Below are 13,187 nucleotides of genomic sequence, written 5' to 3'. Positions count from 1 at the left end.
AATACTGCTGCTGATATGAGATGTGCAAGAGAATAGATGACTGATGTACAAGTGGTGTGTGAATGCTTTTGGTAGTTTTGTATATATATTTGTGTGTGTGTACATTTGTCTTCTGCATGTTATGGCCACTCTTTGGGAAACTCAGAAGGGCTGGTTGCCGTTAAGAAAAAGGGCTGTAGATATATTTTGTTGCTGAGTGTCTGTCAAGATCTACTCAGCCTGGAAGAACAGCAAAAGGAGCCCATACTAGAGGTATTTGCTGAGAGCAGCTCTTCACTGGTTCTTGCAGAAGGTGGAACATTTGTCAGGAGAATTGCTTAAAAACTCTGTATCACATTGTTTTTGCTGGGCTTGTGATTTGGTGTTGAAAGCTGATTAGAACTCTCTTTTGTTGCTGCTTTTCAAAGAGATGATGGTACCATTGTTTTTGTTAAATGTAGAGTTTTATAACCTGGGGGAAAGGGAGTGCTGTCATTTTTATGAAGGGCCAAAGATATGTGATAGGTGCATGATAAGGCACTGTGCAGACTTAATATCATGAGGCAGCCTTCCTCAGCCTGGATCCTTCCAGATGTCTTGAAGGGCATCTCCCCATCAGCCCAAGGTAGCATGACCAATGGTCAGGGATGGTGTGAGTTGTAATCCCAAATATCTGGATGGTACCAGGTTGCAGAAAGCTGCCATAAGGACTTGATCCACTCATAGTGCAGGTGGTATGCTTGTGCTGAGAATTTGTCTTGGATAGGACCTTTTCTAATTGGGGTCAGAACAAATTAAACCAGAACTGTCACTAGAAGATAAAATGATGAAACTGGGGTTATCATACTTTGGACACATCATGAGAAGACATGATTCACTAGAGAAGACAATTGTGCTGGGAAAAACAAGGGAGTAGAAAAAGAGGAAGACCAAACAAGAGGTGGATTGATTCCATAAAGGAAGCCACAGACCTGAACTTACAAGATCTGAACAGGGTGGTTCATGACAGGTGCTCTTGGAGGTCACTGATTCATAGGGTCACTATAAGTTGTAATCAACTTGAAGGCACATAACAACAGGGCTGTGGAGTCGGTACGCCAGACCGTTGACTCCAACTCCTTTATTTTTCTAGTGTCCGACCCCTTCATAAATGGCGAATGTATATTAACTAGTAATAACAAATTTACTATAGTAAAATGGTAGCACAAGGCATTTCATCACCACCACATGAATCCAGAGCTTGGAAAAGTTACTTACTTGAACTACAACTCCCACGAGCCCAATCCCTGGGGCTGATGAGAGTTGTAGTTTAAAAAAGTATCTTTTCCAAGCTCTGGATTCACGTAGTGGTGATGAAATGCCTTGTGCTACCATTTTACTACAGTAAATTTGTTATTACTAGTTAATATACATTTGCCATTCATAAAGGAATCGGAGTCTGAGTCGGTACATTTCTACCGACTCTGACTCCACCCCAAATTGCTTCCGACTCCACGACTCCGACTCCACAGCCCTGCATAACAACGAAAACAGGTCTTTTTCCCAAATGCCCATTAAGCATTTCTTCTTTGTTTCTGGTTTTACAACTTCTGCATTTTGTTGATTGATGTTTTACTAGTAATGCTAGTGTATTTTTATCTAATTTTATGTTTCTTTGATTTATTGTTAGCTGCCTTGGGGGTCTTGGAAGGGCAGGATAAAATAGTTACATAAATAAAAATAATGTGCATGGCCAGCACTGCTAGCAGTTATGGTTAATGGAAGACTTTTGTACACATATGTCTGCTTAAGCATCATTCTCTGACCAATACAAGTTGCACATGCTTTGCAGCATGACTAATTTGTAATGAGATGAGAAATGGGGCTAAATGGGTTTTTTTAATCATTTATTTATTTATATATTTAAACTTCTATCCCACCATTCTTCCTAGAAGAGGAACCCTGGGCTCCTGCCGGGAGGAAAGGCAGGATATCAATCAATCAATCGATCAATCAGTCAATCAATTAATTAGAAAGAAAGAAGCCCAGAGCGGCAAACAAAGGACAAAACACTAAAAACATCTCAAAACACCTTAAACTTTTTAAAAATGAAGTATCTTAAAAACATATTTTAAAAAATGTTTAAAAACATCTTAAAATGTATATGGGAGGCCTACATAGGCCTCCCATTCCCCCTAAGGGCCACTTCTATCATCTAGGTGCATATAGGTAGAGAAAACAGGGTTAAATAGACCCTGTGGAAATCCTCCATAAGCAGTGGGGCTGTCTTGAAAGTGGATTAACTGCTGTGTTTTGATATTAATTCTCAATAGATATTGACAGCTGCTAAAACTTTTTTTTTTTAAAAAATTACTTTTGCGAATATAATTCGGGGGAAAGTGAAACATTATCCAACATTAACAGTAAAAGTTTGGCATCATTCTTTACTTAAATTTAATGTACATTTTCTGGGAGGAAAGGGTTTTTGAGATATACCACCCACATTTATTATCTGAAATGGTATTTTGGAGAAATGTCCATCAGTGGCTGTTAGTTGGTCAAGTCTAGTATGTGATTAGCTGGTAAGTATAATTTCTAACCATATTGTGACTTCTGTTTCATTTGCTTATAGAAAGTTGTGGCAGGTAGTCTTTCTGGATAGTCCTAGTCCTACTCAGAGTAGACCTATTGAAGTTAATAGCTATGACAAACTTCAAATTTTATTTTAATGGGTCTATTCTGAGTAGCACTTGGTTAAATACAACCCTCTGCTATATTAATATGCTATAATGTATAAACAGCTTTTGTTAATCCAAATGACTCAATTTTTTAAAGACCTATAGTTGATTTTATATTATCCATAATTTTAATTATGGGCAGAATCTTTCCTTAGCACATTGCATGGATTAATAATGAAATTGATCAGCTTATGAATCAAATGCAGCAGATTGAAACCCAACAAAGAAAATTCAAAGCTTCCAGAGACAGCATCTTATCAGAGATGAAAATGTTGAAAGAAAAGAGACAGCAGTCAGAAAAAACGTTTATGCCTAAGGTATGGGATATCTGAGAATATTAGCAACTTAAGTTACAAACCTAACCCTTTGCTGGAAGTGGCAAGATTTGATAGAGCAGAGCAACCACAACTGCATCCACAGCCCAGCTGCTTGTGTCAGCCAGGGCAGGATGTGCTGCTTGTGTCAGCCAGGGTAGGCCTCTTTCATGATACATTTAATTTTACTTTAGCAACGCAGCTTACAAAGTCTGGAGGCAAGTTTACATGCTATGGAATCAACCCGAGAGTCTTTAAAAGCAGAACTGGGAACAGACTTGTTGTCTCAGCTCAGTTTAGAGGACCAGAAGCGAGTCGATGCACTTAATGATGAGATCCGACAGCTACAGCAAGTAAGGACACTTAAAATACAAAATTAAATTGGAGTGTTTAATGATGTTGGTGCTATTGAAGGTCGCTGATTCATAGGGTTGCCATAAGTCGTAATTGAAGGCACATAACAACGATGATGTTGGAGAACCATTTACAAAAGCAAGTTCAGAACTATTTCCTTACCCACTTACTTGGTAAGACAAGAATTAAAACCTAATTCAGGCGGTCGGTTTGCTTGCTTTTTTCATTTGGAAGGGAAAATCAGGGGCAATAGCCAATTTTAGTCATACTCAGATTTGGCCCATTGAAATCTATGAATGTCCATATATTTCAGTGGGTCTGCTTTGAATATGACTAATACTAGATATCACCCAAGGTGTCTTACAGTGGCTAGAATGGATGATGAAGCGCAACAGAATTAGTATTGGCACTACAGACCAGTTGCATTACTGTTAATTGGATTCTCGGTAGGTTGTTTTCTGCGCAGATAGTTTTACTGGTTCTGGCTTAGGTATTTTAACAGTTGATAAAAAATATATGGTCCGTTTTGTAATTGATTTAAAATATTCTAATGTTAGTATTATTGAAATGATTTATTTGTATTATGCTTTTGAAATGAATTTGTAGTAGACTGGTTTTTGTAAAGATGCCAAAGTAGGTATGTTTAATTTTATTAAAACCCTTCTTATTTGGACACCTTGGAAAATAAAGATAAACCTATCTGTTGTACAGAGTCTCTACCTACAATGTGTTCATAAAACATATACATGTAAATAATGGAGATCATAAAATATTTTCAGTCTAAGATTTTATTGTGTGTTTGTACGTTCACATGTACACTAAATGCACAGGATAGAGACAACATCTGCTGTATTCAGTCTTCAAATCCTGAAACAGCCCACCAGATACTGAGGATAATTCTGTATTTCTTGCTATATAGGAAAACAGACAGCTTTTGAATGAGAGGATAAAGCTTGAAGGCATCATCACACGAGTTGAGACTTATCTCAATGAGAATTTGAGGAAACGCTTAGATCAAGTTGAACAAGTAAGATATTTTACTTCGCTCCATTCCATTCTGTTAAAAAAAGTCTAAGCAATTTCATCAAAGTGACTCAGTATTTACCGGTTTATCTACATTTTTCATGGGCTCTCAACATTCAACAAAGTTGGGGCATTACTATGACACAGATATAAATTCACATGCAAAACAGCTGTTCTTGATTTACTTACTCTTCATGCAGTTTTTGGGGCGAAGCTAGATATTTATTTTTCAGTGGAAGCCCTTGGCTCCTTCAGGAGGAAGGGCGGGATATAAATAAATAAATAATATCTATTCAGAAGTAAGCCCCATTGAGTTTGATGGTACTTACTTCCAGGCAACCATATTTAGCATTACAGCATTATCATTCCTTTAATCCGCTGTTGTGGGTTAGAACCCATGCTTAATGCAAACACCCTTCCCAAATCTGCTTCAGAGGGTTGGGGGAAATCCCAGGGCAAATTTAGGGGACGCTCGAGGAGAGGAGAGAAAGGAGATGTTCCATTTGTACAGCCAGAAGTTCTTGTGTTAGTAGAATCATTTAGTGCTGGTGCTAAATTTTTAGTTGCTGTATCACAGTTTTAAATGTTGGAATTGAAATGTTGGGATTTTTAACTATGATTTCATTGGTAAACTCTGTATGATTTTGAATTTAGAATGCAGTGAACTTCCCAGACAACACAGTTGGAGAGGCAGTATAAATAAAAGAAAATAAATTTTTGCTTGTGGCTCAACCTGAAAATTTTATGTTATGAAAACCCTATACTAATAAATTACAAAAATGAAGCTTATAATAATAGTCTATTATAAACAATAAAAAGTAACCTGTTGTATACAGTATCATTTATAGTTTGATTATTTGCTTCAGCTAAACCTACGTGCCATTTATTTTGGCTTTTTTAGGAGCTGAATGAGTTGAGAGAAACAGAAGGTGGCACTGTTCTTACAGCCACAACATCCGAGCTTGAGGCGATCAATAAACGAGTAAAGGATACACTGGCACGCTCAGAAGGTTGGTAGAAAAAAATAATGAACAGAAGGCTTAGCTACATCTAGTATATTTTATTATGTTCTCAAATATGAAAATATACACATATTTCAAATATAAAGGTGAATGAAGAAAACTGAGCAAAGATTATTCCAGGGGCAATTGAAATCATCTTCAAACAGTATAAAGAACAAATAGAATTGATCCCACATACCTAGACATATTAGCCATGCTTCCCATTGAGCCCTCCAGAAAGATAGAGAATTTAAATGCTTGCTGGGCTGCCTTAGTGCAGTTGTTTCCTTTGTTTCTGCCTGAAAGTGCTGCTAGAAGCTGTAGTAGATACTGTACTCGACATATCTAACATAACTCACTTCTTTGTACTGGCTTCCCTCTCTGGATTTTGTTTTTCTGTTCTTTGTAGCATATGGGAGTATTAACAACATTCCAAAGTGTGGTTTTTCCCTCAGTTATTTTTATGTTTTCTATTTTCTTTGCATATCATTTTATAAGGTTTGAGTTTGATTATACCTTTTTATACTTTTCTTTATACTATACTTTGATATATTAGATCTGGACAATTCAATTGATAAAACAGAAGCAGGAATCAAAGAACTCCAGAAGAGCATGGAGCGTTGGAAGAACATGGAGAAAGAGCACATGGATGCTATTAATCATGACACAAAAGAGCTTGAGAAAATGACTAACCGGCAAGGCATGCTTCTGAAAAAGAAGGAAGAATGTATGAAGAAAATCAGGGAATTGGGATCACTTCCTCAAGAAGCTTTTGAAAAATACCAGACGTTGAGCCTAAAGCAGGTAACACAGATGTTGATTATTCCCTTCTAGAGATAGTGGACTGTGGTTCATATCATGCCCTGATGGATTCTCTTAATTTTTGTATGCAGCTGTTTCGCAAACTGGAACAATGCAACACAGAATTGAAAAAATACAGTCACGTCAATAAAAAAGCTCTAGATCAATTTGTGAACTTTTCAGAACAGAAAGAGAAGTTGATAAAACGTCAGGAAGAGTTGGACAGGGGCTATAAGTCTATCATGGAGTTGATGAATGTCCTTGAACTCAGAAAATATGAAGCTATCCAGCTGACATTTAAACAGGTATTATTTATCCCTGTGAGTGACAAGCCTGTTAAATGGTTATTGTTTGAGATGGAGTCAAACCCTAATGAATTTTGGCTTTTTATTTGCTCCGATTGAGGTATTGGCATTTGCTGCTATTGTGTAAGTTATGTAAGCTTTTAGAAATGTATTGTTATAATAAGACTTTACACATTTAGAAATAAATAAATGGAGATTTGTGTAAATTATGGGCATAAATATTCCAACAAGTGTTGTGTGTGTTCAGATTTAGAACAAGAAATGTACAGAATTGTGCTTTGCTTTGAATTACATGTTGGAAAAAATTGTATTACTGTGCGCTTCACATGTGTTCATATTTATGTTTGTAAAGTTTATAAATTTTCATTTTTTGTTATAAGAAAACTGAATTATTGGAATCTTAACAAGAGTTCATTGGCTGCCTAAAAATGTCTTAACTGAGATATGGCAATTCTATTTCGGATTTTTATCATGTTATATTTTTCACACTTGCTCATATTTTAATTGTGATTTTATTTGTTGTACACCGCCCTGAGAGCTTTCTGCTATAGGGCGGTCTAGAAATGTAATAAAATAAATAAAATAAATAAATATGTCTCAGAATAGGTTCAGACAAGAGATTGTGCACACTAAAAAATGTTAGCTAATATTTTATACTGTATTTTCCACAATTGCTATGAGTTTGATGCAGAAGGACAAAGGTGGCCATGACCCCACCACCCACATGCCACCCACACTGTCTCTCTGTGTGTGTTTATGTATGAAAAGAGGTTCTGCACTCATATCACTATATATGCATGGAGCTCAGAGAGGGGATCCTCAGCCAATCAAGATTCTCCCATCAGTCAAGATTCTGCCCTTCCTCACATGGAGAAGCTCTGTGCACACATGTTGTTACATGGATAGGGCCCTTCTTATGCATGTTGAATAGTATGGAAGGCCAGCCCATGCAGGCTCCCACCCCCTTCAAGGTTTTTGTTCTTTCACAGTAAAAGTGACTCCCTTACTAGCATTTACTTGTGCTACTTTATTGTGTTACCTGCATATTGGTAACACTAAATCATCAATTGTTAGAAAGCATATTTAATCAGGTGATTTGATATGATCTAGGCTGAACTCACATGGCAATACTTTACCAAAGTAGATGTTTATTTTATTTATTTATTTATTTATTTTGTTGCATTTATATACCGCCCATAGCAAGTAGCTCTTAAAGAGATGTTGAAATCTCTTTAAAATATTTTTACAAAGATTAATCTGAATTCAATTACCCCTTCTCAAGGTGTCAAAGAACTTCAGTGAGGTCTTTCAGAAGCTGGTGCCTGGGGGTAAAGCTACACTTGTGATGAAGAAGGGTGATGTGGAAGGCAGTCAGTCTCAAGATGAAGGTGAAGGTGGTGCGGACAGTGAAAAGGGATCAGGATCTCAAAGTAGCGTCCCATCTGTAGACCAGTTTACTGGAGTTGGGATTAGGGTAATGGAATATTTTATTTTACCCACTAATGATTGCTGTTTGTATTACTGTAATGCTTAAGAATTAGCAATAACTAGTCTTTCTGTTGTTCCTTCAGGTGTCATTTACTGGTAAGCAAGGTGAAATGAGAGAGATGCAGCAGCTTTCTGGTGGACAGAAATCACTAGTGGCTCTAGCCTTAATTTTTGCTATCCAGAAATGTGACCCAGCTCCCTTTTACCTCTTCGATGAAATTGATCAAGCCCTGGATGCCCAACATAGAAAGGCTGTTTCAGGTAGAGGGTCGTATATTTTATTGTTCAACACAGAAGTTATTTATTTATCTAATTTCAGATACAGAGGAAGCATCTCATAAAAATTAATTGGGATTGTGGGTTCAGTATAGTTGTTTAGTGGCATATGTGTGGCTTGTGGTTGTCCTTTTCCAAAGGTGCAAAAGTGAACTTTTTTTTAAAGGATATGGTTGACTCTTTTACTGTAGCTCAAGGAAGGAGTCCAGACAGGTACTTGCCCCTTCAGTTGACTGGAAAGATTCCTCATATATGTATGGGTCTGACTGATGGGAAGGATGGTACAAAGTAAGGAGATCTCTGTTGAGAGGCATAGGCAGATTCTAGAAGGCACTCTAGCTTTAGTAACATCAGTTATATAAAGAAAAAAACTACAGGAAAACTTTAAGAACCCTTTTCTGTATGTCCTCCTTGTTCTGATGTGGTCCAGAGATGTTAAGATAATTTTATTTCATACATTGAAGAGATATGTTGATATGCCTTAGATATGTTGATCTTTCATCTGAATTCATGATTTGTTGTTAAACATTTGAGAACGAACTAAGAAATACATTGGTTTCAGGTTGGTTTCTTAAATTATTTGAGTCAGTATCAATATATGCTGTATAGAAGTCAGCTCAAATCCAGAAACTAGCATACGGTGCTCCCAGATCCCTGCTGTGTTCTACAGCTACTGGTATTTTTGAATGGTCACTAAGGACAGCCCACCCCACACCCAAGATAGTGAATTTTGCTGGTGAAGATTTGTTGAAAAGCACTCCTGGCAACTACTGCAAGGTAATGGGCAAATTTTGAACCTGATTGGATCCTAAAATTGCACATCTGAATAACAGAGAGGCTAAAACTCATATGAAATGGGTGCCCCCATTCTCTCCACATCACAACATCATAGTATGTGCCAACATTAGTTCAGTTTTAGTCTCAGGATTCTAAATCAGTAGCACTGTTGTACAGAAGTTCTAACTGTGACCAGAACAAATCTGATAAAATCCAAACTAAGTTTGGGAGAAGTTACCTAAAAGAGTGATGTAATGGGGTGGCTTAGAATCACTGCCATTGTTGCAGCTTGTATCATGAGGACCATCATGGGAAAAAGGGATATGTCTGGCCAGAGAAAAAGTTCCAGGTTGGAAAGAAAACTGTGCTACTATTGTAGCTGCTTTTATATAAGACTTAAAGCTTTCACAGTGGCAGCGCCAGTAGTGCTGTGGCTCATTTTCTGGCATAGCAAAAGAGCATTGCAGCGTCCAGGAAGATGTACATCCCCTTGATTTCTTGATTGGTAGATTCCCAATTGAATCTTTCTTCCAAGTCCTTCCACATTTCTCCCACATTTAATGAAGCAAACACTGACCACACTTTAAAAAGGATGCAGGCAAACCGGAACAGGCTCAGAGGAGGGCAACAAAGATGATCAAGAGACTGGAAACAAAGCATGTTTAGACTTGAGAAGAGAAGACTGAGGGGAGATACGATAGCACTGTTCAAGTACTTGAAAGGTTGCCACACAGAGAAGGGCCAGAATTTCTTCTCCATCATCCCACAGTACAGGACCTGGAATAATGGGCTCAAGCAAGATTTTGGCTGAACATCAGAAAAAACTTTTTAACTGTTAAGAGCGGTACAACAGTGGAACCAATTACCTAGGGAGGTGGTGAGCTCTCCAACACTGGAGGCAATCAAAAGGCAGCTGGACAGCCACCTGTCGGGTATGCTTTAACTTGTATTCTTGCACTGAGCAGGGGGTTGGACTTGATGGCCTTAGAGGTCTCTTCCAAATCTACTATTCTGTGATCTATGATCTAAATCAAGTTCCACAATGTGCAGAATTGTCATGTGATGCCCACTTAACCCAATGCTTGAAATTTACTTAAATTTTAATATTGCACTTTTATGTTTTTATGTACCAAAACTAAAGCATATTTTTCACCCACTAAGAAGTATCTTGCAAATTACATCAGCGTTCATTGACATTTGTGTATGTTTTTCCTCTCAGATATGATCATGGAATTAGCAGAACATGCTCAGTTTATTACCACAACTTTCCGGCCTGAACTGCTTGAGTCTGCTGATAAATTCTATGGTGTAAAATTCAGAAATAAGGTATGCATTAATACTTTAGTATTGTAGGCTATGGCTAAGATCCTCCAAAGCGCTCCATTAAAATAAGTAAACTAAGTAAGTTGGACTTTCTTCAAATCACTTTCAGATACAGGCATGTGAATTCAAAAGATTTATGTCGAGGGCTGTGATTGCCCCTGACAATCTCTAGTGACTTGATTTTTAGTGCTTGCATAGATTTCAGCTTGGCTTGATAGACTGAAGGCAAGCACACTGAGTAGATGTGTAGATATACAGACACATCTGAACATATGACTCTGGAGAGTGTTTTATTTTTTACCTTTATTATTTTTAGTACAAAGTACGTACTGTCCTACTTCTAGGTTGCTTTCTGTAGATGGCATTCTAAAAGTAGGCATGTATGTACTTTGTCCTATAAAAAACCCTGTGCTCAGAGGTTGAATTGTGTTATTTGTGTAAAATGTGTGTATCCGTTTAGTTTACATAATCCCTGATGTGTTGCACAGGGTGTGTGTGTGGATGAGGTGGAGGTTACCCTACCCCAGCCCAGAACAGCTCCACTGGCTGCCTTTGAAGTGTAGGTTTGCCAATGCGGAGCTTCATGTTTCTCCCACTGAAAGTGCAGGCAGATGGAAGCACTATTGTTAGGTAGCCCCAAAACAGGGTGTCCCCAGCCGTCCCCACTGTTCTCACTTGATGGCATCAAGCCTGCTCACTACACCAGCTCCAGGCAGGCACAGCCTGCCCCCTCTCCTGTGTGAGCAATAGGGCTGTGGATATGGCAGTTGTCAAGCCACTTTGTCATTTTGCTCCACTGCCCACCCAGGGTTCATCTTTGTTCTGCCATATGAATTACTTCACTCTGCCTGTTCATGGGCGAGATCAAGCATGAAGGACTCCAAAGCTCTGAACAGTGGAAATCTTATTCAGAGATCCACCACCTCAGTTTTTGAGACCTCATTAAGCATTGTCTAGCCACTTTCAAAAAGTATGTGCAAGCGTAAGAGCTAGAAATGAAAGCTGAGACTCCCAGGAAGATTGATTCGGGACCCAATATTGCATTATGAGCTTTTCCCATATTTGGACAGAATGCAGTATTGTGTGTGGGACACTCTGTAGAGTGGCTTTTTCTGGATCATTCATCCATGTTACATGATTATACCTTTCATGTAGATGGACACTGTTTCATAAACATCATAAACATCATAAACATAAACATCATAAACAGCTGTTATGTCAGCTGGAGTCTGTATTAATTACCATACTGTATTTCTCTTGCTGATTTAGGTCAGTCATATTGATGTGATCACAGCAGAGATGGCCAAAGACTTTGTGGAAGATGATACTACTCATGGATAAGTGGGAAAGAACTGCCGGCCTGTTGGGAAGATGTGTAAAATATTTATGCCTACACAGCTGTGTAAATCTGAAATACATAGTCACTGTTCAAAAGCTACTTTAACATAGTTAATAGATCATCTGAAGATTATAACTTCCGTAGTCATTGGGCTCCATGTTATGTATGTGCTGTTGTATTCTTTTATAAATTATCTGTTAATTTTACCTTGATACTATGCTTGTAGTTTGAAAAATGCATTCTCTTGGAGTTTTGTGTGTGTAATGTGTCTTGCTGTTTAAATGTTACTGGCTTTTTAAATGCCAGCTCTTCCTTCCCAGTTTTAATTTTATTGTTTATACTGCCTCACATTTTTTTTAAAATAGCTTCAATAAAATAATTGTTTTTAATGCTGTAATTTAGGAACATGTTCTTGATCTTGGGAACTGCTATAGTGTATAATGCAGTTTGATTTTGAGTATGCAGATCAATACTTGGCAGTAGAGTTTATAGGTGAATTTAAATTCCTGGATTTTGTGTCATTGGGTTTTTAGATGTTATGGTAGATTACAAATGTTGGCTGTAAATCTGAATGTAAACTTCTGGTTGTGATTTGTGTGCTTCAATGCCTCACAATCAGATTTTCTATTTTATTTTTACTCTGTAAGGAGTTGTTCACCTCTTATCACCACTCCTGCTCCTCTTCCCTCTTCAAGCTAGTTGTGTGCACAATATCTGTTCTGGTTAAATAAAACTTCTCATCCATTTGCCATTTTGATTCCTAGAAAGCATGGGGTGGGAAACTGAGTTTTACATCTCCAATGTAATTGAGATGTAGTAGTAAAACATTCTTATTCTGTGGATGTTTTATGCCAGATGTGGAGAACTTTATCATTATTCGTTATTACCAACATTTATTTCTTGTCCTTCACACAGAGGTCCCAGGGGCTGATGGGAGTTGTAGTTAAGCAGCATGTGACCAAAGATTCCTCACACCTGTTTTACACTATATTTGAGAGTACTCTGTATTAGGCAAGTGTTGTAAGATGGGTTTATTCACCTAAGACTTAGCAAGGTGGCAGTTAGGTGTATTGTGGATTGAACTTTATGCTCAGCCCAACATGCTGCATTCTATTTTATGTTAATCTGAGATTATCTGTATAGCATAGAAGTATGATTTTATATCTAAAGGGGTGGAGGGGTTGGATATAATTATGGAACAAATACCTACTGCATACATTCCAATTGCAGTTTAGTGCTGTTTAGAATATTTATTACCTTAAGAACATTAACAGGCTAGGGTGTTTTCATATTGATCTTCACCAACAAATGAGATCAGAAGTTTACCTTCTGAGAAATGCACAGGAAATGTGAGTGCAAAACATCTTTTAGATAACAGTATGTAAAGGGGCACAAGACCATGGCAAGAAAACATCGGCTGTCTAGTTCCTAATAATTCTGTCAGGTTAGTTTTGTGTCTATGTTTAATGGCAGCTTATGTGTATTCCACT

At 37.7% G+C, this 13,187-nt stretch overlaps 1 protein-coding gene across 3 annotated transcripts in view; it reads left to right on the top strand.

Moving 5' to 3' along the window:
* The window catches only part of SMC3 (structural maintenance of chromosomes 3), a 48,042-nt gene extending 35,598 nt beyond the window's left edge, over positions 1 to 12,444 (top strand). For all 3 annotated transcript variants that reach the window (XM_061636034.1, XM_061636033.1, XM_061636035.1), the window contains 10 exons: positions 2,862 to 3,013; positions 3,205 to 3,363; positions 4,284 to 4,391; positions 5,289 to 5,397; positions 5,945 to 6,192; positions 6,282 to 6,494; positions 7,777 to 7,968; positions 8,066 to 8,243; positions 10,255 to 10,361; positions 11,628 to 12,444. In XM_061636034.1, the coding sequence (XP_061492018.1) occupies positions 2,862 to 3,013; positions 3,205 to 3,363; positions 4,284 to 4,391; positions 5,289 to 5,397; positions 5,945 to 6,192; positions 6,282 to 6,494; positions 7,777 to 7,968; positions 8,066 to 8,243; positions 10,255 to 10,361; positions 11,628 to 11,699 (1,538 nt within the window). In that variant the 3' untranslated portion in view covers positions 11,700 to 12,444. The remainder of the gene's footprint in view (positions 1 to 2,861; positions 3,014 to 3,204; positions 3,364 to 4,283; positions 4,392 to 5,288; positions 5,398 to 5,944; positions 6,193 to 6,281; positions 6,495 to 7,776; positions 7,969 to 8,065; positions 8,244 to 10,254; positions 10,362 to 11,627) is intronic.
* The last annotated feature ends 743 nt before the right edge of the window (positions 12,445 to 13,187 follow it).

The sequence above is a fragment of the Rhineura floridana genome, chromosome 7 (genome assembly GCF_030035675.1).
Source record: "Rhineura floridana isolate rRhiFlo1 chromosome 7, rRhiFlo1.hap2, whole genome shotgun sequence".
In the NCBI taxonomy this organism is placed as follows: domain Eukaryota; kingdom Metazoa; phylum Chordata; class Lepidosauria; order Squamata; family Rhineuridae; genus Rhineura; species Rhineura floridana.
The sequence above is the reverse complement of the archived record's forward strand: the minus strand, read 5'-3'. Positions and strand labels throughout refer to the sequence as shown.